This window comes from Aspergillus campestris (assembly GCF_002847485.1).
Source record: "Aspergillus campestris IBT 28561 chromosome Unknown P168scaffold_5, whole genome shotgun sequence".
NCBI lineage: Eukaryota > Fungi > Ascomycota > Eurotiomycetes > Eurotiales > Aspergillaceae > Aspergillus > Aspergillus campestris.
The window spans coordinates 1,259,923-1,287,628 of record NW_020194340.1 but is presented as its reverse complement, the minus strand read 5'-3'; the positions used below and the strand labels follow the sequence as shown (position 1 = coordinate 1,287,628).

The window sequence follows — 27,706 nt, the reverse complement described above, 5'->3', positions numbered from 1 at the left end:
TTCATCTGCGGGGTGGATATCTATCTACTATCTCCGAGGTAGATCGCCTACTGTTTACTTGATTTACTGGTTATGCTCTGGTTATCAGATGTAAATCCCGGATCTACGTACCTAGGTGACTAGGCCAATCTACAAACTTACTGTAGGTAGAGTTAGGTACCCAGCAAATAGTCCAATGTTATCATCTCCCGCTATGGTACATCATAAAAAAGCCAAGCCTGGCCAGCGACCCGCTGGATATCCAGTCAGCCTACTTCGTCACTGCTGTCGGTCTGTCGGTCTGTCGGTCTGTGTTATGGCCGCTGTCATATCCAGCTAGCTGGTCAAATTAGGCGCGCAAGGGAAGAAAAGAAATAAAGAAAAACAGGAAGTGGAATCGGAATCGGATCGACCATAGCAATTAATACGACAGAATACGTTCATTCTTTTCAGCCCTTATCATACTGTTTGTTTTCGCTTTTCCGTTTCCTTTTGACATTACCAGGCGCTCACGTCGAAGTTTTCCTGTGTCTGTTAGTATCGTTTTAACATGATAAGGTAGATAGAAACTTACTTCGCTGTAGTACGTCGTCACCACGGTTCGGTCGGAGAATTTTCTCCCAGCCAGCGCCTTCAACGCTGCTGTTGTGGATTCCACCGTGTCGAACTTGACAAAGATCTTGCCGACGCCGGGAGACTGTCGGCTTCCGCCGGACGGGCGTGGCACCTTGAGATCGACAATCTGGCCGTACTTGGAGCACTCCTCGCGGACGTCGTCGCAGATTTCTAATATAGTTAGTCACTCCATATAAAATGATCTAGGGAAGAAGAAGGAAATACCATCGTAGTCATCAGGGTCCATCAACTCCTCCGGTGTCACCATGTTCAGCAGCTGCAGCACGCGGCTGGTTTCCAGATCCTGCGACGTCGTCTTGGCAAACATCGACATGGCATTGACGCCCATATCTAGACCCGCGGCCTGCGTCATGCCGATGCTGGCACGCACCACCTTCAGGTGTCTATCGCCCAGCTCCATTCCGTTGAGTCCTTCCACGGCGATGCTCGTAGCGGCGGGGTCGGCGTACTCGCAGAACGCAATGCCCTGTCTGTGTTAGTTGTGAACTAAGCCAATCCCCAGACTAGATACGTACTCGTGACTCCTCCGTGGTGCTATCCTTGACCAACACGAACGATTTGAGCTCGCCAAACGACTTGAGCAGCATCGTCACGGGCTCCTCCGGGATGTAATGCGGGATGTTGGACACGCAGATCTTGTTGGGCGAGTCGGGAACCTCGTTGAGCAGCACGCCCTCCTGGTACTCCTGTTCCGGCGCGCTAGGGAGGATGTAGTCCTTGGGTCGGCGGACCTCAAGTCCCTGCGCGCCTTTTTCGCCCATAGTCTGGTGTTCCTCCATCTGGATCCCATCAAACGCGAGGGCAACGGTGGCATCGCTCGGCGTCTTGAACTCCAGCAAAGCGTAGCTCCGGTCGTCGGACACTTGCGCGGAAATGCAGGGGTCCACGCTCTGGATGACATTGAGGCCGTTGAGCTGGACATTGAAGAACGACAAGATAGTCTCGCCGGTAGCAGTCGGGGGAACGTTGTAGACAAACAGACGCTTCGCCTGGCGCGAGTTGGACGGCTTGAGCGTGGTGTTCTCGGCCGATCCGCCTTCGGGTTGGTTCATGAAAGCCTGCAGGCGGCTGGGATCCATAGGTTGCTGGCGAGGCGCGCCAGGAAGAGGGAACATCCCTAATAGCAACTGTTAGCCAAGCCATTCTCCCCACGCGAGCGCACAGCGTACTCACCTGAAAGCTTAGCCTGCTCCGCCGTCACGTTCTCATACCCAGGAGGCTTGATATCCCATTGCGTCAGACGACGTTTCCGATCCAGCACCGAGGCCACATTCGTCAGGTCGGGCGTGGCCTCCCTCTTGCGCGGGGGAGGTGTGGCACTCCTTCTGCGCTCCCTCCGGTTCTCACGGTCACGGTCACCCTCACGGTCGCGGTCTCCTCGCTCCCTCTCCCGTCGCGGTCGCTCCTCGAAGAGATCTCTATCACGCTCCCGTCGGGGCGGCCGATCATCGTCCCTGCGCCGGCGGTCGGCACCACGGTCCCGGTCCCATTCCCGATCGTCTCTCCGGCTGGAGTAGCGGTCCTCTCGTTCTCTGGCGCGGTAGTCGCGGCTGGACGAATACGAGTCGGCCTCGTACTCGCGTCGGGAGCTTCGGCCGTAGTGGGGCGACCGCGAGCGTCTTCTCTCTCCGCGTCCGCCTCTCTCGCCTCTGTCACCACCGCGTTCACGGCGTTCGTCGCGCTGCGCATCGGACGGATTAGCTGAGTTGACGAGATGCGGCATTGAACATGGTCTGAAACTTACGTAGTAGTCCCTAGGGCGACCAGAGTCTGCGACCGGCTTATTAGCCCCCTGGTGAGCTCCGTACTCGACCATGTCAGACTCACCTCTGGAAGAGTACGTATCCCCGTTCATCCTGATGGAATAATCTGTCCGGACGCGCTGTTCCCCTTCGCCAAGTGTCCAAAGCAAACTGCGGTACAACACTCCTCAAGTAAGCAGTGTATGAAACCAAAGGACAGCAGCAAGTCTCAAGTAAGATGGAAAAACAGTTAGAAAATGGGATCGCGGAGAGGAATCTGGAACAGAGCGAGCTTCACTCAGGGAAAACTCGCAGTTGAGGCGATCGGCGAAGCAGCCGCTGGCGTCTAGTGTCGAAGCGGTTAGCGCGCTTGCCATGCGGAGGGAGTATCGACCGCTTTCTTGTCTGGGACGGAGTCCGGCAGAATATCCTTTTTTTGGTTTGCGACGAGTTTACTTCTCTACATTCAACCTCAATCAAAGAGATATCATGACAGCTGGGGCATTCTCAGAGTGGCGCAAGCTGCCGGTAAGCCTGAGCGAGCTCTGCATTAACACTACCTTGAGATGCGGCCAATCCTTCCGGTAAACCACCCATCCACCGCTACCACCACATCAACTCCAATCACGATAACAAATACTAACACCAAACAGATGGCACAACGTCCCCGACAGCGATGAATGGCGCTGCGTTCTCCACGGCCGCCTCCTCTCCCTCAAACAAGACCCCACAAACCTCTACTACCGCACCTACCTCACCTCACCCCCGCCGGCCCCATCCAACCCCAAACCCGACGACACGCCCTCCCTCCTAACCCACTACTTCAACCTCTCCTCGAACCTCACAACCCTCTACGCGCAATGGTCCTCCTCCGACCCCAACTTCCGCAAAAAGGCGCCCCAGTTCACAGGCATCCGCATCCTGCGCCAGGACGCCTGGGAAGCGCTCGTCTCCTTCATCTGCAGCAGCAACAACAACATCGCGCGCATCTCGCAGATGGTCGAGAAGCTGTGCGTGCACTACGGGCCGTTCGTCGCTAGCGTTGGCGGCCGCGCCTACCATGACTTTCCGGGTCCTGAGGCGCTGACGGGGGCGGATGTTGAAGGCCGCTTGCGCGAGCTGGGTTTCGGGTATCGCGCGAAGTATATCTACCAGACTGCGGTTATCGTTGCGGAGAAGCGGGAGAAGGGGTGGTTGGGTTCGCTGGCGAACCCGGAGTTTCCTGCTTTCGGGGAGAGTCCTGCTGATGGTGGTGATGGGGGGGAGATGGAGGATGCGGGGAGGGAGGGGTATCGCAGGGCGCATGAGGGGTTACTGGAGTTGCAGGGGGTTGGGCCTAAGGTTGCGGATTGTGTTTGTTTGATGGGGTTGGGGTGGGGGGAGTCTGTTCCGGTTGACACGCATGGTCTGTCCTTCCCCCTCTCTATAATTGCGAGAGGTTCACTAACTAAGATACAGTGTGGCAAATCGCCCAACGAGACTACAAATTCGGCAAAGGATCCCACAAGTCCCTGACGAAGGCGACATACGATGCAGTGGGCAACCACTTCCGCAAGCTGTGGGGCAAAGACGCCGGGTGGGCGCACAGCGTGTTATTCACGGCGGACTTGAAGTCGTTTTCAGATCGCTTGGCTACGTCTAAGAAGTCGGCTGTGAAGGTCGACGTGGATGTGAAGGAGGAACCTACGGATGGTAGTCAGGTGAAGGTTGAGACGAAGGTCACTACTGCTGTTGCTGTGAAGAGGGAGGCACCTGAGGATGGGGTGAAGAGTGAGCTGGAGGATGTGGTGAAGACTGAACCGAAGGACGAAGGTGAGGAGGATGTTGGCGCTGTGGTTAAAGCGTCGCAGACGAGGACGACCCGGAGGATGTCGAAGAGGCTGAAGAGGTAGTATATACCAAGGGTTGGATATTGGCAATTATACGTCTATAAGGTCATACATCTACATACACCATACAAGGCCGAATGGCATTCACCACAGTTATAACTCTTTACCTCAAGGAGATAGGCAACGTGCGTCAACAATTAGGTAGGTAGCTGAAACCAACATCATCACATCCAGTCTACATAGAATCCAACAGTCCCTATCTATACAAAGACTCTCGTCAAGGACACAACCACAAAGCACCCATCCCCTACTCCTCCATACAACTACAAAAGACACAATAGCCAGCAGTCAACCAGTCAATAATACTAATATACGGTAATGACCAAGATCTACATCCGCCGTTACCATCCCTATCAACTGTTCCTAACCCTGCATCGACTATATCCGATATCCGGATCATCTCAATCGGGATACTTTCCCTTCAACTTCCAGTTGGGGAAGGGTGTAAGTAGTAGGGTAGTACACGACAACGCATCGTTGACAATACACCAAAAGGAGAAAGTGAGTAGTAAACTAGCAGCAGCCTCCAGTCTCATGAGTAGACTAGAAAGACCTACTCCTAGGTAAACCGAGACGATCGGGATAGTTAGGACTACTTCGTAGTTTGGACCCGCACGACGCGCTTGAACTCAATCATAAGGAAACATCAAAATAAATAAGGTAAATGAGAATACAAAGGGTATCCTTGACAAAGTTATTATCAGCATCCATATATACTGCTCGAGCAAAGCATACTGGCATACTATACATTGTACTTGAAGGAAGGTATGTAAATTCTAAACACAACGCACGATGACGTTAGAATGTACGGAGTATATCAATCCGAGGGATAAGTTGGAAGTGGATTCGACCTCCCTCCTCCCTCCCTACCTTCTTTACCTACTAAACAAGTAGACTAGGAATAGGAATACCTACTTCTGAAGAAAATACCATAACTGATCTACCTAACTAATTAAGTAACTAAACCACAGTTCGAACAACAGGAAACAATACCCGGGTCGGGTTACCTTCCGTCGCGCTGATCAGCGGATCGATCCACCTTGTCTAGTAGTGGACCTAAGTCTAACCTACCTTGTAGGTTGGGTGAAGAATTGGGTGTGAAGTAACTGAAGCTCAGCCTGCCGAAGCCAATTTTCATTACCTAGTACCTACCTTCGCACTAGTTAGTAAATGAAAGAAAGGAGGGTGAATTACTGACTGACTGACTACCTCTGTATCTAAGGTAGGGAGGAGTGGAGTGGAGAACTACGATTAAGCCCGGCACACTTTCATCAGTGTGAGTGGACTCGCGATGATTTCATCTCATTCACGTGTAAAAGAGGGAAAATATCGCAAAACCTGGCAGTCACCTATTACCTACTACCTACCTAATTCCGAATCCGAATATCCACTGTCCACTACACACTCCACTCCACTGCACTATGACTATAGTATCCATGGCTTATAGACAGGCAACTCTGCCGAAGACAACTTTCCCTTTTTACTGGGTAGTTCTCTTAAAGGGAAGATCGCCTTCATCTTGTTTTCGGCACTGTTTTCTTCACCTTTAGGTTCTGACATTCTTGCTCACTTCTCCAGCCTTAACGGCTGTTGATACATACATACATTAACGTCCTCTCCACGCTGTGAAATGCTATCTCGCTAATTACTATTAACATACGTACACTCGTCTCGACATATGTGCGGAATACAAAAGAGAAAGATAAAAAGAGCGGAGGATTAGAGGATTATTCGTCCTCGTTTCGTGCTGCGTCAATCCGAAAAATCAAGCCAAACGGAACAAAATAAAGCATGTGGTATCACTGAACGTACAGGTTTTCAAACTTCCACTTCCACTTCCGCATTCTTACATGTAGTTGCAAATCGTCCATCTTGAGATGGGATGGGATAGGTACACGGTCATCGTCGCTGGTGTGGGAGGCCGTGTCCGATTGCCACCCGCATGCAGGCGAGGGTGAGATTCGTCTCCAGACTAGGCAGAGGCGCATGTCTTGAATCGAAGACATAGCATAGCCCTGATCAGCTCGGCGTCTTCGTCAAGAGACACTCGCAGAGCTCGAAGCCACAGGTACTGGAGGCGCAGGGTCCCCGTTGAGATCCGGGGTCGGACTGAGAAGGTCAGACTGAGGTCAGACTGAGGTCAGACTGAAAAGCCTAACTGAGAATGTCGACTAGAATCGTTGAGAAGGCCAGGGCCATGTCGCAATCACGGAACGCCCTCGTCACGAGACTCCTCAGCCCACCCCCACTCCCGCAGCAACTGATTCACACGATACCCCGTCGCCCAACCCAGATCAGTCTCAATCCCATGCAGCAACCGCACGACCATCCGCCGTTCCGGCGCTTCCGTGAGACACTGTCCGCTGACGAACAACGGCTGCAGACTATTAATCCTCACCGAGCCGTGCGGCCGCGCCATCGAGATGCCGACGATCTCACGGCTGTGGAACCGGATGTCGTTCTCGATGGAGCGGTAGGAGTTGAGTCTGTTGGTGATGGTGCTGCGGCCGCTGGTCGACTCGTGCGGCTTGTTGATGAGGAGGAGGATGCGCGCCATGTGGAAATGCTGCATGGCGGATGAGCAGACAGGGAGGCTGTACCAGATTTCCATCAGTCCGCTGGCTGCGTCGTTGCCTGAGGGCTCGATGCGAGCGCAGGGGCGGAATGTGTCTGGTAACCCGCTGTGCCAGACGTCCAGCTCCGCTTCTAGACGGTACCACCGTTCCAGCAGGACCTGTGGGGTAAGGCCCAAGGGCCCCGTGTCGACGGAGCTCTGGTTGAAGTGCACTTGGCTGCCGGCGTTGATGAAGTTGACTATCTTGGAAAGTATCCAGATGAGGCCGTTCCCGATGAGGTCCTCTTTCATGGGCTCCTCGCTTTCGTGGTACCCGGGTGCGCTCGGATTGGCAGAGCATACGAAGCCCGCGCTGTCGATCTGGAGGCCGGCTTCGGTCCACAGAACGAGGTCGTCGGTGTTGAGCCGCGTTTGGCTCTCGTTGATAACTGGGCTGGTTAACAGTGGACGGTTTCATATCGTATCGTGCGGGCACTCACAGGCTGCCAGGTAATCCTGTCGGGCAAAGTTCCAAAACGTCGCCTTCCGTGCTTTGGACAGCGCGACCTTCTTGGGTGTCTGGAAGGGGTTGTCGCCCACAGGCGTTCGCTGCTCCAGAGGCATCATGCCGACTTCCGCGACATCTAGCAAGGACTTCACGCCGCTCAAATGGCGGCTCCATGCGGGCCCCGTGGCGTCGAGGAATTCATACACGGACAGAATGGCCGTAGCGGCCAGGATCTCGTCCGAGTGGACCCCATTTGAGAGTCGACTCTCGGAGAAACGTCGCCGCCGCTTACGGGGATTGTTGGCGTCTTCGCAGAGCTCGGCGGCTTGCCACTGACCGAACGCCTCGGGCGTACTGAGCGGTGGAGGTCCCTTGTCGGGTTGCAACTCTTTCATCAAGAGCTGGATGGCCTTTTCATAATACTTGGCGCCATACCACGTCCAGTCTACCTTGGTCGTGCTGGGCCAGGTTTCCATCGACGCTTGCTTGGAACAGACTCCACCCGCCGGAGACTTTGCTCCCTTGACACGGCCCAGCTGTTTAGCAGCATATGCACACGCCGCATACTTTAGGAGAGGATTTCGAAGCGCCTTCACGGGGACATAAGACGCAAAATACGTCCCGAGATCGAAGAGGTCCATCCTACGCTACCAGTCAGCAATCTACCATGCGCGCTAAAGCGGCAATGCTTACCACAGTCCTGGAGACTCGGAAAAGTGTCGCAATAAAAAGGCGGATTCGTGGTCGGTCTCCACGGACGCCTCGGATTTGATCTCCGCGGCACTGGTGCCCCGTGACGCGACGGACCTCGCGGTCATGGACGAGTTTCGTCGGTCCGGCGTATTACGGATGTGAGGGTCGGTGGGCGGCGACAGAGACTGGGAGGGGTTGAGCAGGAAGTTGATATTATTATTGTGGTTCGAGGCAACCGAGAGGGGGGGAGATGTTTGGGGCGGCAACACACTGCGCGCTTGATGGGGAGAAGGACCGGACGAAACCGAAGAGGCGGGGACATGATTGTAGGTCGTGGTGCTGTCGGGCGTGGGCATACATGGTTGGTCTATGTTCAGGGAGGGATATGGAAGGCGATCGTGGGCGGCCGCCGTGGACAGGGCTTCTAAACCGGGAGTCTCGCTATCGGCCGGTGTACTCCGCTGGGCACTCCACTCGCGAGTCTGTGATTTTGCGGCCAGGATGGCGGCCTCGGACTCTCCGAGGGCCGCTTCCAGTTCCTCTGCATACGGATCGGAATTATCAACGAAGACGACTAACGGGGTTAGATGTCAGGTTAGTCCGCGGCGGAGAGGGGAAAAAAAAAAGAGGTAAAGAAGGAAATACCATGTTTCGGAACATCCAACCAAACAACATCCTTAGCAAAAGTATTCTTATACGAATAAAACCCCTTCAAACTCCCGCGGCCACTGGAGCAATCCTCCAGGTTCTTATTCATGGACGCATTCTGCTGATGGCGGAAGATGATCCCTTCGCTCGGACGGCATTCCCGGGCACCTTTGCGACACTGCGAGCATTCAGGTTTTTGCTCATCGCCTATCGGTCAACCGTCAACCTTGGTCGAAAGAGGATAAAGTAGACGAAGAGAAAGAGAAAGCGCGGGTGTGTGTAGATATTCGTCGAAGGTGGAGGGGAATGGCACGTACATTTCAGCTTCCGAGTACGACACGTCAAGCTGGAGAAGACAGACTGCAGTTAGCGTCTCTGCGACAGTTGCCAGGACGGCCATTCCATCACGCGACATGGAGTCGCGACATCTCAATAGTTATTGATTTCCATATTCATATTGAGTAGAACCCATATCAAGTATAAAAGTACATACCAGCCTGTGCGAGATCGCATCCCGGGTAGTAACGAGGTCGGATGAATCGCAGCATTCGAAAAGAAAAAACGGGGGAAAGTGGGCCAATAATCTTGATGGGGACCAAGATCGACCCAGTAAGATCTGGGGTGTGAGTTTAGCTGGGGGGGTGTAGGTGTCGAAGATACCAGGAGGTAGAGGGTGAGGGAAAGGAAAGTATAGATGATGGATAAAAAAAGGTCGAATGAAACAGGTAATTCTGGTGAGATTCAATAATAACAACGAGATTGGAAAGAAAGTCCAGGGACATTTGAGAGGGAAGAAGAAGCGGGGAACGGAGAGGAGAATCCCCGGGGTTGATTGCTTACAGTATTGTATGTATAGTGTACCTCTTGGGGTATTGGGGGAGTATTGGTTAGAGGGTCTAGGCATTAGAGTGGACTATCGTTCCTCCGGGGTGTTCGATCTGCGGGGAACACTACCATAATATAGTACATATAATTCAGTAGGTGGATAGATTAATAGTTATGGTCTTGTAGCTGTTGAATTCTAATTTAGTCCATATATCAGTAGTATGGAGGAGGTACACTTCTATCCCCACCAGTAAGTCTATACATGACTCACGATGGTACCTAATCTACGACTACATAGCCTCCTCCGCAGTCTACCACGCCCCATCCAACACCAAATAACATCACGGCTCAACAACCGACAATGCACCATGACTTCACAGCGACAGGGATCCCCCACAGACAAGGAGGCCAGTCGACAGACATCATTCTGCCGTAATCAAAGCACTGCCCCCGACTCACCATCCTATGAGATAGATTCCCCCCATCTCTTAAATACTCGCCTACATACAAGCAAATACAATTCAACCTGCGTTATTGTTCATTACCGCGATCTCGCACGGACTATGTACATGTCCACACACCTCAGCAGAACCTTTCTCTCAAGCAAGGCACCTGAGCTGAATATAGACACACGGAGTCGTCCCAACTGGGAGACTATGGTACAAAACTTAACTTTCAACACAAAGAGTTCGGGAAGAAAATGACAGGATTTCGACAAGGGTGTTATAGACAAGAAAATATCCTAGCCAAATCGTGAGATGAAAAAAAAGGGGGATCAGATGACGGGTATAATCGCCAAATGCAAGAAGGCAATAAGTAGAATCAAATAAAAAGAAGCTTCACGAAAATATAACCTCCTGGGATATCAAAGGCGGAGAATAGAATGGTAAATCAAATCAGTGCAAGAGCAAAAAAAGAAAAAGATTAAGCTAAGGGTATAAATCAGGTTGTGTCCCAAGAACGCCGTTCTGAGATGTCAAACAAAGATCAAGCGGAGTGATGTCAAGATTGCTTTTTTTTTGTTTCTTTTCGGGGGAGAATGTCAAGGTCGAGTGTTCATATCGCGGGCGTGCCTGGGTTGGCTTGTTTCAACGAGTTGAAAAGGTACTCTGGAGGCAACCGCTGCATGTTCGACGGCCGGTCCGTTCCCACCGTTTGTGGCGCCGCCATGTAACCTTGGCGGCGGCGCTGGATCTTATTGAAGATGATGCCAGCAATGACAATGAGGAATACGCAGCCGAGCGCACAGCAGAACGAGACCAGCACAACAATTCCGTTCGAACGATGTTTTCCTACGTTCGTCAGTACAACTCCATAACCTGGGTAGAAAAAGAATGGACTCACCTTCACTAGTGTAAGGGTTCTTGTTCTCGTAGAACACCTGAGACATACTGCCCGGCTTTCCATCGGACTTAGACGACAGAATGAAAGGCGTCACCGAGCTCCCGTCGTACAGAGCGGCCGACGCATGTCCGAAGTCGGGGATCATAAGCTGGCCAGTGACCAGGAGGGTCTGATCGTTCCGGAGCAGGTCGGCCTTTTCATGGCCCGCTTTCAGAGGAATGATCTCGAGTCCCCGGATAGTCGTTCCCTTGTCAAAGATGTCGTCCCCAGCGGACTCAAATTTAGTGCCGTCGTAGTTGACGAGGAAACTCGTCCCATCGTCCTTCTCTCCGGCGAGCCAGAACTTGTTCACATCGGCACTGGCGGGCGAAAACGCAGTGACGGTTCCGGGAATGTCGGACTTGGAGGCTCCGTCGAACGCTTTCCACTTCTGTCCCTTGACCGTGTAGGTGGCGACCACCGTGTCTTTTTGATCGACCTGCAGGTCTCCAACGGCCATCAAGGTATCCTTGTTGACCCATTTCAGAGCCAGGACAGACCCCTCGAGGGACACACCCGGTCGGTTCCACGAGTCTTCAGTCTTGTCAAAGTAACAGACGCCCGGACAGGGCAGAGCTCCGGCTTTGTCGAAATGTCCACCGAAGTAGATGTCCTGCGAACCGGGGCGGGCGGCGATGGAATTGACGGATACATCTTGGCCCATGAACATGGGTGGCTGCGCCTCCGGGAAAGTCTTGTTCTCCAAGTCGTACACGATGAACCCGTTGAGCGGTGTCTTCCCCAGAGCCCCGGTAACATTACCGCCGGCGTAGAGGGTGTTCTCCCACACGGTGAGGGCCATAAAGGTGGAATTGGTATCGATGCCGCCTCCCAGGCCCGTGATGGTGTCGTGCTTGCCATCGAGCACAGCAATGTTCTCCACCGTAGAGCCGTCACTGCCGTTGGCAGTGAAGCGACCACCCAGGATCGTGAGGTTGCGACCATCGGACTTGTCGTAAACACCGGCGTAGGTCTGGCCACTGGCCTTCTTGGGGGTGAGCAGTGGCTCCAGGCTGAGCTTGTCGTCATCGTGCAAAGCCACAGCGCCAGCAGCACCAAGACCGCCGGATCCAACGTTACCGGCGATGATGCTCAGATTGCCTGCCTTGATGAAAGCCGACAGGTGCCCGCCGAAGGTCATCTCGCTGTCACCGATATTCTGCAGCCAGTTCTTCTCGGAGGGAACCCAGATGGCGAAGCCAGAAGCATTGGTCGAGGGGTTCTTGTCGAACGAAAGCAACTTGTCGAAGTCACCGCTAATGCCGACCAGGGGTTCGGTGTCGTCGATCTTGGAGGACACATTCAGCGACAGCGAGACCACCTGGCTGACAGGCCCATTGACACCGCCGCCCAGCGCGGACCACTTGTTGTCATCGAGCGAAAACGCCGCGATGTGGTTGAGACCTTCGTCGCCACCGGCCGCCGTATCGGTGAAGTTGCCTCCCACATACAGGACCTTGTCCACGACGGACATGGAAGACACCTCGGAGTTCAGTCCCTTCCTGGGCAGCGCCGTAGCGTTCCCGTCTGGTTCGTAGAAGAGAATGTTGCTCAGGTCGGCGCTGGAGAAATCACCACCCGCAAAGATCACGTTATCATGGCTTTCCAGCGCCTCGATGGAGGCTTTGCCATCCAGCTCTAAGCCGATGCGGTTGGTCGCCGACTTGGTGAAATCGGTGTCGAGCTCTTTCGAGGCCGGGTCGAACTCGTAGATACCGTTCAACTCGCCACTCAACCCTTTGGAGGCCTTGATCAGTTGGAACTTGACCTTCGATGCAACCACGGTCTGATCGCCCTGACCGCCCTTGGGCGTCAAAACGACCCGGGGACGGAACCCATCCTCGCTGGCATCCACGTGACCGGTGTAGATGGTATCGTACTTGTCGAATAGGTTCGTCTGGTAGATCTCCGTTTCGATCGGATCCGCCGCATCGCTCGTCGGCGTAGCTTTGACGTTGACGGCCCCGCGCGAGTCGCAGGTGCCGTCCTGCTGGCATCCGGGGGTGTACAGGAGGATGGCATACTCTCCAGGCTGCTTGACATCGGGCTGGAGGACGACCTCGGTATCAGACGCAGAGGCATCAGAGACTTTGGCGGTCAAAAAGCCCGAGGACGACTGATCCGTGCTCGATGCGGACCACGAGCCCTTCTTCGTCGATTTGGACTGGTTCTCGATGCCCCCGCAGGACGGTTCGTTGAAGTCGTTCACAGCGTATGCAAGGATATCTTTCGAGAAGAGCTGGATGCCGTTCAGGCCGGCACCGGGTCCGTACCAATCCTTGATCTCCAACATGAACCCCTGCATGGCGATGGAATTGACGAATTCGAAATCTCTATATTCCTCACTGTCGTCATGCGAAAGCTCACAGGTCTGGTCGCAGAAGGCCTTCTTGTTCGTGTTCGGATCGGTGTAGGTGAGGTTCATAATCCCATTATCGGGGAGCGCGCGGAGCATAAAGGTTTTGGTGCCTCTTCCTTCGAAATGGGTATTGTACAGCCGGATCTTGGTGGGGGTGTACTGGAAGCCCATGTCCCCGCGCCAGAATCCGGGGGAGTTGTCGTTCAGTAGCCACGTCTTTCCCTCGCCGTCACCTCCACCTGCCTGGCAGATGATGTTGCGAGGGTCGCTGAACCCACCCTGGGGGGATTCCGCATCGGACGTAACTTTGGCGCTGTCGAGGTTGACGATCTGCTGGTGCTTTTTGGACGATGTCGCATTGCCCACGCCGTCGAACGAGCCTCCAAAGACGATGTGGCCGTCGGAGTTCTTCAAGATCGAGGTGACCGGTCCATTCAGTCCATCAAACGGGAGACTTTTCCACCCGTCACTGCCGGTCCACGCCACCACATTCGACGTGTCTTTGTACTTCAAATTGCCGCCCGCGTAAACGCTGTCAGTTTCCTGATCGCACAGCAGTGCAGACACTGAACCCCGCAATCCTGGCAAGGCGGTCACTTTCTTCGATTTGGGATCCAACAGCGCCGCGCCCTGCGCCTTCACGCCGCCCAGTTTCGTGAAGTTTCCGGCAACGAACAGGCCCCTATCGGTTCCATCTTTCTGGGTGAACGAGCAGACGGCACGGATTTCCCCGTCCGAGGAGGATATTGACGTGAGGCCTCCATTCGGGAGGGGTATGAGGATGGACTGGGAGCCGTTTTTGGACGAATCGGACTCGGTCTGATCTTCGTAGTTGTAGAGGGAGACGGCGGCGAAGTCTCCTGTCAGGGCGATCTGACCCAGCGGCGCGAGATCCAGCTTCGGTTCGGAGACGGAATCAAACGACACCTCTGAGGCAGCTAGCCCAATCAAGGCGGTCCATAAACCAGCCGCCGCCGGCCCAAACAGTGAGGAGGCCCTCATTGTTTAGGGTTCGCGACGACAGGCCCAAGGCCAACGGTACAGCGATTTCGAGGTCGTCGGAAGCAAAATTCGAGGGTATGGATATTGGATTGGGGGAAAAGGGGGGAGGTGAAATCAGATCGAATCAGACACCAATAACTGAACGAACGAGGGGGTCGTTATTTTTTAAAAATAAAACCAATAGAAAAAAGTAAAAAAAGACCCAGGTGCCACCAACACGAAAGGCACAAAGACCGTAAAAAAGGAGTCGTCACGAAAAGGAATGTTGAGACGGGCGGGACGTCCACAATGAAATGGATCAGAAAAATGAGCCGAATAAAATGGAAAAAAAGAAGGTTGAAATAAAGATAAGGAAAAAAAGAATGAACGGTACTCTTGTGTTCACTGACCAAGAGCCCAACAGCAAGACAAAAAATGTCAACGAATGACTGGCAAAAGTTGGATGGACCGAAAGAGTGACATGGCAGGGGCGTGTTTTGTTCACGACCAAAGATGAGCAGAAGCAGAGTCTTGGTTTTCTCGGAGAGGGAGACCAGACTAGAGAGGGAGACTCAGGCAGTGACCATTATTAGCAACGCCCAGGGGAGACTAGTACCGGTACTAGTACTAGTTTTGTTTACCAGTTTTACTAGTGTCCTGTCTAGGTATTCATGTTTATTTGTTGTTCCCTTACAATCCCTCCACTTTAACCCGGTCGACCCACGGGCTGGCCCGTCACGCGAAGTGAACCGTTTGAGGGGTTGCCGGGGCTTACTTTGATCCGGTAATATAATACACAGTACCTTACACAGGATGACCCGCCAAGCGGATCGCAATCACAGCTACCGCCGACCACTCCCAGACTCCCGTTGCATACCAATCAACCTCCACATGCAAACCAGTGGCTGAAAATCATATTACCATTAATATTAACCACATATAAGAATGAATAATACTGGGAATTGGAGAGTTTGAGAGCTGCAATAATCATGTCCACCTGCACATCCACCTTGCAGTGCGTGGGTTATTCTTAGTCGGGGATTCTTATCAACCCATTCTCCCCCACTCGAAGCTGCTCCAGCCATCAAAATGACGTATTCGGATGCGCTAGTCGTTCCAGCCGTGTATGGGCTTTGGGTCGACGCACCAGCATGTATCAGCTTATATATAGCTGGCTTGGACGTGCATATGTACTTTGCTACTCTAGAAACACTGGGATTTTTCCTACCTAATAGCTTGTCTAGGACTTTTTGTTCCTGTGTGGACTGAAGCATGCCTGTGCTGATCATGGAGATCGCCTGATCAAGGTGACTAGAATAATGGTCAGACTAAAATAGGGTTATTGATTGCCATTCAAGGATTCGAGTCTTGCCATGTTGATCTAGTGGTGGAAGAGATACCATCATAATAAACTACCGAAACAATTCAGCAGGCAGACTAATAAGATCTATAACAGGATCGACATATGCAAGTATCAAACAAGCCACACCTCAGAGCTTCCATGACCCTCGATGAAGCGTGTCTGGTGTACATGCAAGAAGCACATCCATGCAGGCCATCCACCTCAACGCATACTGCATAAACAGATTTAATTAACTCGTATACTGACCATGGCTATTCCCTGATGACCAGGCTTTTACAGGTCAGACCCTAACTTCTGCTACTTCTGTTCCCATGGATACAAAATCTCAAAGCGCACCTCTCATCCACAGCCCTAGCAGGTGGTCCTGCCTTTGGTGGTGTATCATTTCCTTTGAGGCACTCCTGGCATAAGGCAAACTTGGCTGGGGTGTACTGAGGTTCGGCTATTTGGGCATTACACTTCCGTAGTCCACATTTTATCTACGCTCTTTGTATGGACATGGTCAATATCAGTAGCGATATTAGGTAGGTAAGGGCAAAGAGACTATTTGGTACTCTGCATATATCAAGGGCTGGTCATTCCTCTGTGGATGTATACACTCCTTCATTGTGTCTTCTCCGGGCATGATAACGGACTGTCTGGTCTTCGACATGATTGTGCAATACTAAATGCTGGGATACCAGTCATATCAACCCTAACCGAGTGCCGATTCGGTATTTTGGTACAATGGCTGAGACTAAATCGAATGGATAGACCAACGGTGACCATGGTCACTGAACGCCTTTTTAGATAATGAGTGGTCTATATACTAGTACTTATATCCTTGGAGGGTTTAATTGCATGATAGGAGCATGTCAAAATATTTCAAATCATAGTCAATATGCTCCGTAGTCACTAGCTACCATACAGTTATTGTAGCTGTGGTATTGAATAAATGTGTACCTTGGGCACTGACGAGCCAGTGAGGACTTTATACAAGATATGACCTCGTACTAGTCCTTGGAAGTCCTCTATACATTAGAACACAGTTCTGGCTGTATAAACTGAAAAGTTCAAAATAGTTAGCAGTCTCGTCTCAATACAATGTTGCTTATAAAAAATAGATCTTGTATTGTAGACACATCAAGTGATAATCCCCAATAACTGAGGATATATATTCCGGTAGACTAGCTACTGTTAAAGACTCATAGGCACTACCACCTCACTACTGTACAATCCCAGTGACTACGATGTACTAGTAGACTTCGTATTCTCTAACACAATATCATAAACCCATTCTCAGTGCTATTGTGATTTGTATGTTGAGATACTTCAAATATCTAGAGTAGGATCTGGCCTGAGGCAAAACGCTAGTCCCGATCCAGCAGGAAAGTGGCGCCGCCCGAGCAAGTAACTTTGCCTGCCGCACCGCGTATCGACAGGGACCGCGCAACGCGAACTTCTCAAAGAAGTTTGTTCGACCAGAAGCTTAACCACCCAGCTTTCAATCTTCTATTGCTCAAGCAATCTTGGGTATCCTTCTTTTTACCATCACCCTTTCCGGTCGCCCAATTCGCACCTATCTAATAAAAAATCATCAATCTCCCTAGCGACAACCTCCGAGAGCATCTCCAACATGTATGATCCGTCTGTTCCTGTCGCTGTGTCTATCCTGCTAACAGCTTCACCAGGGAGAGCTTTGACAACATCTACCTCGACCTCTCGAAGCAACCGGGAAAGTGCAAGCTTGCGGAAAGTGGTTTAGGATGGAAGCCTTCCGGTGGAGGTGATACTTTTACCCTGGACAGCAGCGAAATCGGCGCCGCCCAGTGGACCAGAGCCGCGAAGGGGTTTGAACTGAAAATTCTATCGCGCACCTCGGGTGTGATCCAGCTCGATGGTTTCGATCAGGAGGTATGTCCTCCGTGTACTGAATTTTACAGAAAACATTGGAATGGGCTTTTCTGACGCTTCAACTTCGATCTAGGACCTGGAACGGTTGAGCAAAACTTTCAAGAACTGGTACGGTATCAATGTGGAAACCAGGGAACGAGCGCTCCGAGGCTGGAACTGGGGCAAGGCAGAGTTCACCAAGGCCGAGCTGGCGTTCAACGTGCAGAACCGCCCTGCCTTCGAAATCCCGTACTCCGAAATCTCGAACACGAACCTTGCCGGGAAAAACGAGGTCGCGGTGGAATTCGCCTTGAATGCCGATGGCGACGAGGCCAGCAAGCAGCCTGCTGGTAGCACAAAGAACCGTGGACAGAAGGCTGCGGCTGGGCCCGATGAGCTGGTCGAGATGCGATTCTACATCCCCGGAACTGCAGTCAAGACAGACAAGAGCGTTAAAAAGGAGGAGGGCGCAGAAGAGGACGGAGAAGGAGAAGGGGAAGGAGAAGGAGAAGAGGACGAAGTGGAAGAGCAAAACGCGGCCAACCTCTTCTACGAGACTCTTATGGATAAGGCGGAGATTGGTGATGTGGCGGGCGATACCTTTGCTACCTTTTTGGATGTTCTGCATCTCACGCCCAGGTATGTTCTCTCCCTCTGCTCTAGCGCACGGAGTGTGTGTGGGAATCGCTAACGCGGAATCAGAGGACGATTCGATATCGACATGTACGAGGCCTCCTTCCGGTTACGGGGTAAGACCTACGACTATAAAATCCAATACGCCTCCATCAAGAAGTTCTTCCTGCTTCCGAAGAATGACGACACTCACACTCTTATCGTCTTGGGTCTTGACCCGCCGCTGCGACAAGGCCAGACCCGGTATCCGTTCCTGGTTATGCAATTGAAACTGGACGATGAGATCAGCCTGGAGCTGAACATGACTGAGTGAGTGCATTTCATCTAACAGGGCGGCGATTGTGTACTAATATCTTCCAGTGATTTGCTGGAGAGCCGCTACAAGGACAAGTTGGAGTCTCGCTACGAGGAGCCCATCCACCAGGTTGTCACCAAGGTCTTCCGTGGCCTGTCAGGGAAGAAGGTTATCATGCCATCCAAGGACTTTGTCAGGTTAGTAATCCGCAGAATGCTCTCAAATGAGGTACCAATCGCTGACAATCCGCAGCCACCACGGACACAGCGGAGTCAAATGCTCGATCAAGGCCAACGAAGGTCTGCTGTACTTCCTGGACAAGAGTTTGATCTTCGTTCCCAAGCCGGCGACGTACATTCAACTCGAGAACATTGCCGTCATCACCATGTCGCGAGTCGGCGGTGCCGTGTCAGCCAGCCGAACATTCGACATTACAGTCAGCTTGAAGGCCGGCATGGGAGAACACCAATTCAGCAACATCAACCGGTATGATACCGTCTCCACCTCTAGACAATGACTATCAATACTGACAGCTGGACAGCGAGGAACAACAACCCCTCGAGGAGTTCTTCAAGGCAAAGAGCATTCGCTTCAAGAACGAAATGTCGGAAGACGTAAGCCATACCTTATCACCTACAGTCACCATGGCATCATCCCGCCTCGGTCCAATGAATACATCAGTATGAATAAACTAACACTTCACCAGGCTACATCGCTCATCGCAGCCGCCCTCGACAACGACGCCATGGGATCAAGCGATGACGAAGGCGTCCGCGCCGACCGCGGCTCAGCCGACGAGGATGAAGAATCCATCGACGAAGACTTCCAGGCCGACTCGGACTCCGACGTCGCGGAAGAATACGATTCTGCGCACGAAAGCAGCGGAAGCGATGCCGAAATGGAGGATGCCTCGGGTGGAGGCGACGACGATGTAGATATGTCTGAGGCGGAGTCGCGACCGAAGAAGAAGACCAAGTCTGGATAATGTTGATAGATAGGTTTCAAATCTGCATGACAGTATGGTTCTATCAACGATCGGGGCGTGGATTGGTATGCGGTCTCTGATAAGAAAGGAACATGTATTATAATGTCATTTCATTTCCTGGTTCCTGAGTGTAGAGCTTGAAAGAGTTCGTCTCATTTCATATTTCCGTTTCTAGGCTAAGACGCTTTTGATACCAATCTGACGCACCATATCACTAAATATGATCATGATTCATACTATCGAGAGACTATTGAATGGACACCGACCTACCCATGATACCAACAAACAAACCTGCATGACCAAAGTCAAGCCCAGCCCAGGTCACCAGACGAACCTAAAGCCACCATGATGTCTCATCCTGCCGTAAGCAGAGAGAGAAACAACCATCTAAACAGGTATATTATGGTTAAAGTAAGACCTCGTCGTAGCTGACTGCATAAGCTCTGCATGTCTCACCACCTCACCTCGATACCTAAAGTCAATGTAACCTTCCCATCTACTCTATCTACCTGTTTCTGTTTGCTTTTTCTCATGAATCAACCAACCTACATCTGGTGAAAACAAATTAAGGTTACCATAGGGCCGATGGTGTACTTCTCCGCATGGTCGATCGATCGGGTCATTAGAGCCGACGTCCAACCCTGAACAACAATGTTGGCTGAGCCGAGGTTGGTATTTCTTGCTATCTAGTTGACATCAATAACGGTTCTGCTTGAATCTCCAGGTCTAGATGATCTTCTCCTCGTAGTTGCAATCTTTGATGATGGCGAGTCGTACTGACTTTGTTGATGGTTCATTCCTTGATACATTCGTTCCTCGGTAGATCCAATTTGTCTGCAAGTATACAAGCACTTAATCTACAGTATTCCGAGTAGGAAACTTATGCCGACACATGAGTCCATAGAACCCCGTCTTCATCTAGCTGGGGCTATCTATAGGTAGCATTTTCAGTTTGCTACTGCATCCACATATTGCTATCACTACCTGCCAGGGGCTATCTATAGGTAAACTCACAGTTGCTACTGCATCCACAGATCACTGTCACTATCCCCAGGAAGCGCAGTAGTCGATATTAATGTCTATACAAGGATAAGCACTGCTGCAACACCGGATGCTTCTGCCGTCCATGGTATAGACTGATGGCTGTACCCAATGGTTAATACTTGACTAGCTATAATGGACGCAGCCATGGTATGCATCTCAGGGGGGATAGATTCTCCATGAATAGGGTCGACTCACGTCGGCAAAGCTTTCCTGGATCTCCAGCTTGGCTGAACAAGACTATCCCACTCTCTTTTTAGTAGTATGCTGTGATACTGAGCTTGAGACTGATAGTCACTAGAAAACGGGCACATAAAAGCCAGACAAACCCACCTCAGAAACCAGACCCAAACACATCATCAAAAAACACAACCCCAACACAATCAAAATGTCCCTCAAAACCACCCTCACCACCCTCCTCGCCCTAGCCCTCACCAGCAGCGCCCTCGCCGCCCCCCCAGACCTCACCAAGCGCGCCTCCGAAACAATCTACCTCTCCAACTGCGTCACCACCGGCGCCGCCTACAGCAAAAGCGGCATGTTCTACTACTCCGCCAGCGAGGACTCGCAGAACGGGGCGTCGCCGTCCAGCGGCAACTACGCGACCGTCAACGACGGCAGTCTCGTCGGGTGGGAGGGCGCGACTGTGTCGGGCACGTTCGGCTCCGGCGTGACTTTTACGTCGAAGATTGAGGGGGGTGCTCATGCGGCTTATTCGTACTCTGGGAGTGGGTCGAATGGGTATAGGAATTTTGCGTGCTATCGGGATAATGAGAGGTTGTTGTTTACGGGGTCGGAGAAGTGGGGCAAGTGTTATAGTGTTTATTATTGTTTGTGAGTCTTTTTTTTTGGGTGGGTTGGATGGTGGTAGGTACTTGGGAGGTGGTGGAGTATAACCATATGGATGGATGGTTGCTGGGGAGTAGGTCGAGAGAGAATCCATAAGTAGGATATCCAATCAAGACTTGTTCAAGCATATATCAAACTCAAAGATATAGGTAAATAAAAATTTATTACCATTATTGATAGGCTGACTAGTCTACAAGAACAAGTCCGTGCACAGACTCTATAAAAGCAGTCCCAAATTGTATATCATCCGTCATGTAGCCACCGGATATAAGGCGTACCCCACATTGCTACTCCCTCCCCGACAGACCGGCAACAACATGGCGTGTGCAGAAACCTTAGAGTTCTTATTGTATACAGCTGGCCACGACATCACAACGTCAGATCTCACTTCGCCACGAGTATACCGCGGAATTGCGACACGGTTGCGTACTAGCATCCACCCCGCCCCATCGGGAGGGAACCTTCTTTATCAATCAATCCACCCTTCACCAGGATAAAACCTACATATCAAATACCCCCTCCACCCCTGCAACCATGAAATACATAGTATGTATAAGCCTGTGCCTATGCCTGTGCCTATGCGTGTTTAGTTCTCAAATGCCACCCCCCAACCCCAACCCCAACACACACCCCAAGCCGCAGCCCAAACCAAACAACAACAACAACAACAACACCAGCTACTCAATGCACCCCTCCCTCCACGAAGCCGTCAGCCAGCGCCTCCTAGACGCCAACCTAACCCTCACCTTCCACACCACCGACTCCCCCGCGGGCAGCACCCACGAATACGACACGCACACCATGGGCCGCTTCGTCTGCCCCAACCGGCTGTGCGGCGCGCGCGGCTGGACGAGCAAGAAAGTCGCTGTCACGATCCGCATGTACCCTGGGGGCGAGTACAATGCGCGCGTGTACCACCAGCGCTGTAGGGCCTGTCATCGGTTGGCGAGGCCGGTGCTAGATGCGTCGTATGCGGAGAGGGTGGCGTATCGGTTGAAGAGGTGGTGTGGGGTTGGGGAGTTGGTGGGACCGGGTTTAGGGAGTTGGACTGGGGGGAGGGCGGGGAGGAGGAGTGATGTGCCGCATGAGAGTTGGTTGTGTGAGGGGTGTAGGGTTGGACGGTGTGGTGCTGCTGCTCTTGCTGCTGTGGAGGGGGAAGGGGAAGGGGGTAGGGGATATTCTGGGGAGGGGAGTGGTGGTGTGGACAAGATGGGGGGAATGGGGGGTGGGGTGGATGGGCCTGGATGGGGAGAGGGGAAGGTGACGCCGTCGTGGTTGTGATTAGGGTTGCTTGCGAAGGCTAACGTGATGAAGAGGGGTTGGTTTCCTTGGTGTTTACACCAAGGGAAGATCATTCGGAGAGGTGGGATCTTCTGGTACAAGGCAGATCTTGTGTTAGAATGAGAACTTTGGTGTTGAGATATCAGTCATAGCAAGCCCTATCGAATGTTGATTCGGTATCTTGGTCAGTCGTTGAGATTTAGGTAATTATTTAGCTTGGGCGTTGGAGATCTAGATCGGTTTGATTTATTGGATTTGATAGTTTTATTGTTGAGTGAAGAATGAAGTGTATTTGCTTTTTAAAATTGTGGGAGACTGGGTTGACGTATACTTCAGTTGAAGACTGGTATGAGTGTAATTATTGCGTAGTGTCTATTAGGGCTATATGTATACACTCTGGATGATACCCGCATTCGCATCACCTGGCCTACCGAACAAGCAGAATCAAAGCCAGTAAATTGACAGTACATGCAGTACAGAGTACACCGCTATGGATGATCCACAACTTATATTCATCCAACCCTCCCCAGAACCATCCCAGAGCACGAGGTGATTCATCACATCAACCCAACCAACCGTCAAACACTATCCCCGCCAAGCCCGACATATTAGAAAGCATGTCGGCGTCAATAGTCTGGGAGACAGACGGATAGACACTCAATTATGTCGGTAGGTACTCCGTACTAGGTACGAAGCATGCATGCACCGCAGATCATTAGCCAGCCGCACCTGTCAAAGGGATCTTCGAGAAGCTTCGTCTGACTTGGGGGTTATCGGTGATGGGGTTCTTTCTTTACGTACTCCGTGAGTGTGTACTGCCTTGTGGAAGGGTATGGATCTCTTTGTGATTTCAGCTAATAATCGAGGTTGATACGTGGCAAGACGACCAGAGTCAGTGTTCGACACGCCAGTGGTCAGTATTGATTAGATGTTATACAGAGTAGTTAGTTATGCAAAGTATAAACCCTATATAACGGTGAGGAAATTGCACAAGGACTGCATCCCAAGCTAGGACAGGATGCACAACGAGCTGGGAATGTTTCAAGGGTCTTCTTTCATCTGGATCCCTGTTTCGGTAGTCCCTTGCAGTATGGCACTTGATATTCGACACGGGTACTACACTCTGTAACAATATCCATCTCTATATTGAATGAATTATTGGTTGGTGGAGTGATGCTGATGAATAAATAGACTTGGTGTTTATTCATAATTTACGTCATCCAGAGCTTGACCTGACCTGACCTGACCCTGATCGAGATGTTGATCTGGGTTCGATCAGGAACTGGAGGACTCTGCACTCGGATCCATGGTGTGATTTTGCTGCGGGCCGCCACCGGGGCGGTTTGATTGGTCGGGGGCGGGGTCTTTCGTCGCCGAGATTTTTCTAGTTGGGTTTTCTATTTACCCCTGACTTGCTTGACACAGTGCTATATTGATTTGGGGGGGAAAAGAAGAAAATAAAAGAGAATATATGTAAATCTATGAATTGAAAACATATCTTCTAGATTATTCCGTCGTAGTTATTTGGTATCATGTTTCTTTCAAAAAATGGAGATGCCTGGTATTTGAGGCTGGCTGTAATCATGAAACACCAGTCAGGTACCTACCTAGGTACCTAGGTAATTGTCATAGAGTCAGGGAGTCATAGACCCTGACAGCTCTTGTTGGTGTCTGTTGGAGAGGTTGGGCAATTTAGTACTAACAGCAGGGCTGGCTTTATTGGATTGGATACTGTCAATTGGTCTATGGTCTATGGTCTACGGTTGACTTCTTATCCTCGTTATTGACTGTTAGGGTTATTGATGGAACATTTTGATGTTATATCTTGTTTTTTTTTTTTGATAATAAAAATAAATAAACAAGTAAAGATAAATATATAAATAAACAAACAAATAAATCAAAAGATTGAATTTATATTCACACTAGGAAGGAATGAATGATTCCATGTTGGACATGTCTGCAGGAAAGGCGTTCAAAGGAATCGGGTGGTACATGGAAAGAAAGAGTATCCGTACCTATAGAGGGAGGTATGGATCAGTTCCATGGACCGATCGATGCGCTGGATGGCCAGGTCTAAGAAGGCTGCAGCATCCTATAGTCGAGGCAGTAAGGTCTGCGGCCCCCTTTCTTCCGCCCCAGCACTCCGCAGTCTCTCTCTCTCTCTTTCTCTCCTTCTCACTCTCCCGTCCTCTTCCCCTGTTCTCTTGTCCTGTCCTCTCGTTCAACCTCCTCTTTATTTTTGGATTTATTTTTTTTTCTTCTCCTTCTATTTTTCCCTTCTATCTGATTATTTATATTATATCTTTGGATCAATCCAATCCCTCGTTATTGGTCATTTCCCCTGTCGCTCTTCCTACCTAGAATAGATCTCTGCTCCGCTCTTCACTGCTTAGTGGTGTTGGAGATTCGTGGTCCATTCAATTCCACACCTTCCAAACCCACCATCTCCAGGTACCTTTCCAGATTCCATATCCCATATTCCACCTTCCTCCTTCTATCTTCTATCTTCACCCGTCACTCTTTCCCTTCCGTGATCATCGTCCATGCCGTGACCCGTCAACTCCTTCTCCGTACCTTCCTCTTCCGCCCGCCTTCCGCTAACCAGGTCGCTGCTGCCCGTTCAGGGGAACTTTCTCTTCGACGTTCGCTACCTCCACGCTCGCTTCCACCACCCATAACACCTGCAATGGGTAAGTCCGTCCCATCTCGCTCCTCTATCTCAATCGATCCATCGTCTTTTCGCTTCCATCCTCAATCTCTCCCCACTCTGTCCCCATTTAAACTCTCTCCGATTCTCGCGCGTTCCCATCCCAATCATGGCCCAGTCCCCCCATCAGGGTGCGGGTATCCACTTGCTCGATGACAGCAATGTCCCCCCTCTTGCCCCTCTCGAGAATCCCGTGGAGATCAAGATCTCCTCGTCCATCTCCGAATCATCCATTTATGCGTCTTCCGTCCATGCGTCTCGTGGAAAGAGTCCCGATCCCGTCACTGACACATCCGTGGGTTTTCCAGCTTCGCCTCCGCCTGCCATTGACACCCCGGTGTCGGCTGCCGAATCCCCGGCCACCAGCCCCGTCGGCTCCCCCTTCGTTGAACGCAGCAACCCCATGGGCTCCGGAAACGCCCAGACGGTCAGCTCCAAGGACCCCAAGGCCGTCGCCCAGGCCGCTACCGATATGAAGAACGTCGTGCGCCGCAAGTTGACCGGCTACGTCGGTTTCGCCAACCTGCCCAACCAATGGCACCGCAAGAGTGTCCGCAAGGGCTTCAACTTTAACGTCATGGTTGTTGGTGAGTCCACCCAAACCCCTACTCCCCAGAGCTCTCAAGTTGACTCTACTAGGTGAATCCGGTCTGGGCAAGTCGACTCTGGTCAACACCCTGTTCAACACCTCCCTCTACCCCCCCAAGGAGCCCACCGGCCCCAGCCACGACATCATCCCCAAGACCGTGGCCATCCAGTCCATCAGCGCCGATATCGAGGAGAACGGCGTTCGTCTGCGCTTGACCGTCGTCGACACCCCCGGCTTCGGCGACTTCGTGAACAACGACGACTCGTGGCGTCCGATTGTCGAGAACATCGAGCAGCGATACGATGCCTACCTGGAGGCCGAGAACAAGGTCAACCGGACCAACATCGTGGACAACCGCATCCACGCCTGTGTCTATTTCATCCAGCCCACCGGCCATTCCCTGAAGCCTCTGGACATCGAGGTCATGCGTCGCCTGCACACCAAGGTCAACCTGATTCCCGTCGTGGCCAAGGCCGATACCCTGACCGACGAGGAGATTGCTCTCTTCAAGCAACGAGTATGTACCTACGGCACTATCCATCTTGTAAGACCCGACTGACATTGATTGTTTCCAGATCCTTGCCGATATCCAGCACCACTCCATCCAGATCTTCGAGGGTCCTCGCTACGAGCTGGACGACGAGGAGACCATCGCCGAGAACCAGGAGATCATGTCCAAGGTCCCCTTCGCCGTCGTTGGCGCCAACTCGGAGGTCGCCACGGCCGACGGCCGTAAAGTCCGCGGCCGTAGCTACCCCTGGGGCGTGATCGAGGTCGACAACGAGGAGCACTGCGACTTCGTCAAGCTGCGCCAGATGCTGATCCGCACCCACATGGAGGAGCTCAAGGAGCACACCAACAACTCCCTCTACGAGAACTACCGCTCCGACAAGCTCACCCTTATGGGTGTCGCCCAGGACCCCAGCGTGTTCAAGGAGGTCAACCCGGCGGTCAAGCAGGAGGAAGAGCGTGCCCTGCACGAGCAGAAGCTGGCCAAGATGGAGACCGAGATGAAGATGGTCTTCCAGCAGAAGGTGGCCGAGAAGGAGAGCAAGCTGAAACAGAGCGAAGACGAACTCTACGCCCGGCATCGCGAGATGAAGGATCAGCTGGAGCGGCAGCGGATGGAGCTGGACGAGAAGAAGGCCCGTCTCGAAAGCGGTCGGCCGATCGAAGAGAAGGGCAAGAGAAAGGGCTTCTCGCTCCGTTAAGCGGATGTCCTCCTGACTGGAACCCCGGTGCTTCTGTCCCGACGTGGGTGGGAGGACGGGTTCTACGTTTGACTCCACGACCGTCGATTGACCGCGCGCTCTTTCTCTCATCCTCCATTTCTTCCTCTTCTTCTTGTGCTTATTTGTTCCTTCGCCCTACGCTCCCTCGCTCTCTTCTTTCTTCTCGTCCCTGCTTCTAGTAATGACGCTGTCTTGGCTGTTCTTTTTCTCTTTAATTTTGCTTGTTTCCGCTCTGGGTGGGCCGAAGAAAATAAAACGGATGTTCTCTCTGTTTCTTTCCTCCCCTTTTCCACCGGACTAATATTCCCTTGGGGGCGTGACTAGGAGATGTGCTGGAACACGGGGGCTACCACCGGACAGGTGACGCGCTTTGCCTGTCTGTGCGGTCTGGACCTTGATCTGCAAGAGGAGGCACGGGGGGGACGGCCTGCGACCGGACGCCGTGCTGGGGGGGTTTCCATGTTCTTGCCTCATGTCCACCTTTCACTTCTTGTTATGTACTTTTGCCTACGCTATACCTTTGTTCCGCTGGTTTCCTATTCCCCATTGTGACCTATTACCCTTACCCGAGTATTTTCTCTTGACCTGTGTCCGTTATCTTCTGTGCACCTGTTTTGTCTTTTTTTTTTTTTTTCTTATTTTAGTGAACTCGCCCACCCGCC

At 51.9% G+C, this 27,706-nt stretch overlaps 8 protein-coding genes across 8 annotated transcripts; 5 read left to right on the top strand and 3 right to left on the bottom strand.

Moving 5' to 3' along the window:
* Positions 1-162: 162 nt before the first annotated feature.
* On the bottom strand, positions 163-2,534 carry P168DRAFT_267942 (splicing factor u2af large subunit). Its single transcript, XM_024835067.1, has 6 exons — positions 2,360-2,534; positions 1,789-2,296; positions 1,131-1,732; positions 820-1,081; positions 554-765; positions 163-504 (listed from the first exon to the last, which is right to left on the bottom strand). The coding sequence occupies exons 1-6, from the start codon at positions 2,468-2,470 to the stop codon at positions 478-480; spliced, it is 1,722 nt and encodes a 573-aa protein (XP_024693635.1). The 5' UTR covers positions 2,471-2,534; the 3' UTR covers positions 163-477.
* A 307-nt stretch (positions 2,535-2,841) lies between these two features.
* On the top strand, positions 2,842-4,357 carry P168DRAFT_252094 (8-oxoguanine glycosylase OGG1). The gene is made up of 3 exons (XM_024834303.1): positions 2,842-2,941; positions 3,011-3,762; positions 3,816-4,357. The coding sequence occupies exons 1-3, from the start codon at positions 2,847-2,849 to the stop codon at positions 4,247-4,249; spliced, it is 1,281 nt and encodes a 426-aa protein (XP_024693634.1). The 5' UTR covers positions 2,842-2,846; the 3' UTR covers positions 4,250-4,357.
* A 2,095-nt stretch (positions 4,358-6,452) lies between these two features.
* Positions 6,453-9,162, bottom strand: P168DRAFT_296722 (uncharacterized protein; the record flags this gene model as incomplete). The annotated part of the gene is made up of 6 exons (XM_024838128.1): positions 6,453-7,249; positions 7,301-7,950; positions 8,002-8,575; positions 8,647-8,856; positions 8,967-8,995; positions 9,143-9,162. The coding sequence occupies 6 exons, from the start codon at positions 9,160-9,162 to the stop codon at positions 6,453-6,455; spliced, it is 2,280 nt and encodes a 759-aa protein (XP_024693633.1).
* A 915-nt stretch (positions 9,163-10,077) lies between these two features.
* Positions 10,078-14,696, bottom strand: P168DRAFT_252089 (putative cellular morphogenesis protein (Rax2)). Its single transcript, XM_024834302.1, has 2 exons — positions 10,819-14,696; positions 10,078-10,766 (listed from the first exon to the last, which is right to left on the bottom strand). The coding sequence occupies exons 1-2, from the start codon at positions 14,216-14,218 to the stop codon at positions 10,531-10,533; spliced, it is 3,636 nt and encodes a 1,211-aa protein (XP_024693632.1). The 5' UTR covers positions 14,219-14,696; the 3' UTR covers positions 10,078-10,530.
* A 2,311-nt stretch (positions 14,697-17,007) lies between these two features.
* On the top strand, positions 17,008-19,479 carry P168DRAFT_252086 (FACT complex subunit POB3). The gene is made up of 8 exons (XM_024834301.1): positions 17,008-17,177; positions 17,231-17,453; positions 17,527-18,071; positions 18,135-18,374; positions 18,426-18,557; positions 18,613-18,846; positions 18,902-18,974; positions 19,067-19,479. Coding segments are annotated over exons 1-8 (1,728 nt in total). The 5' UTR covers positions 17,008-17,175; the 3' UTR covers positions 19,346-19,479.
* A 1,295-nt stretch (positions 19,480-20,774) lies between these two features.
* P168DRAFT_318072 (uncharacterized protein) lies at positions 20,775-21,224 on the top strand (the record flags this gene model as incomplete). The annotated part of the gene is made up of 1 exon (XM_024840172.1): positions 20,775-21,224. The coding sequence occupies one exon, from the start codon at positions 20,775-20,777 to the stop codon at positions 21,222-21,224; it is 450 nt and encodes a 149-aa protein (XP_024693630.1).
* Positions 21,225-21,858: 634 nt separating this feature from the next.
* On the top strand, positions 21,859-22,794 carry P168DRAFT_310493 (3CxxC-type zinc finger protein; the record flags this gene model as incomplete). The annotated part of the gene is made up of 2 exons (XM_024839400.1): positions 21,859-22,356; positions 22,779-22,794. The coding sequence occupies exons 1-2, from the start codon at positions 21,920-21,922 to the stop codon at positions 22,792-22,794; spliced, it is 453 nt and encodes a 150-aa protein (XP_024693629.1). The 5' UTR covers positions 21,859-21,919.
* A 2,538-nt stretch (positions 22,795-25,332) lies between these two features.
* aspB (septin AspB) lies at positions 25,333-27,329 on the top strand (the record flags this gene model as incomplete). The annotated part of the gene is made up of 4 exons (XM_024841815.1): positions 25,333-25,386; positions 25,429-25,810; positions 25,863-26,329; positions 26,388-27,329. The coding sequence occupies 4 exons, from the start codon at positions 25,333-25,335 to the stop codon at positions 27,021-27,023; spliced, it is 1,539 nt and encodes a 512-aa protein (XP_024693628.1). The 3' UTR covers positions 27,024-27,329.
* Between the last annotated feature and the right edge of the window lie 377 nt (positions 27,330-27,706).

What these genes read in the sequence shown, in the direction of transcription:
- P168DRAFT_252089 (XM_024834302.1), bottom strand. Translation starts at nt 14,218, where the DNA reads ATGAGGGCCTCCTCACTGTTTGGGCCGGCGGCGGCTGGTTTATGGACC. An exon ending in GAACCCTTACACTAGTGAAG is followed by an intron (nt 10,767 to 10,818) that starts GTGAGTCCATTC and finishes TGACGAACGTAG; the next exon opens with GAAAACATCGTTCGAACGGA.
- P168DRAFT_267942 (XM_024835067.1), bottom strand. Translation starts at nt 2,470, where the DNA reads ATGAACGGGGATACGTACTCTTCCAGAGGTGAGTCTGACATGGTCGAG. An exon ending in GGAGCAGGCTAAGCTTTCAG is followed by an intron (nt 1,733 to 1,788) that starts GTGAGTACGCTG and finishes AGTTGCTATTAG; the next exon opens with GGATGTTCCCTCTTCCTGGC. An exon ending in GGACCCTGATGACTACGATG is followed by an intron (nt 766 to 819) that starts GTATTTCCTTCT and finishes TAACTATATTAG; the next exon opens with AAATCTGCGACGACGTCCGC.
- P168DRAFT_252086 (XM_024834301.1), top strand. An exon ending in GTTCTGCATCTCACGCCCAG is followed by an intron (nt 18,072 to 18,134) that starts GTATGTTCTCTC and finishes ACGCGGAATCAG; the next exon opens with AGGACGATTCGATATCGACA. An exon ending in CAATTCAGCAACATCAACCG is followed by an intron (nt 18,847 to 18,901) that starts GTATGATACCGT and finishes ACAGCTGGACAG; the next exon opens with CGAGGAACAACAACCCCTCG.
- P168DRAFT_252094 (XM_024834303.1), top strand. Translation starts at nt 2,847, where the DNA reads ATGACAGCTGGGGCATTCTCAGAGTGGCGCAAGCTGCCGGTAAGCCTG. An exon ending in AGATGCGGCCAATCCTTCCG is followed by an intron (nt 2,942 to 3,010) that starts GTAAACCACCCA and finishes AACACCAAACAG; the next exon opens with ATGGCACAACGTCCCCGACA. An exon ending in TGTTCCGGTTGACACGCATG is followed by an intron (nt 3,763 to 3,815) that starts GTCTGTCCTTCC and finishes ACTAAGATACAG; the next exon opens with TGTGGCAAATCGCCCAACGA.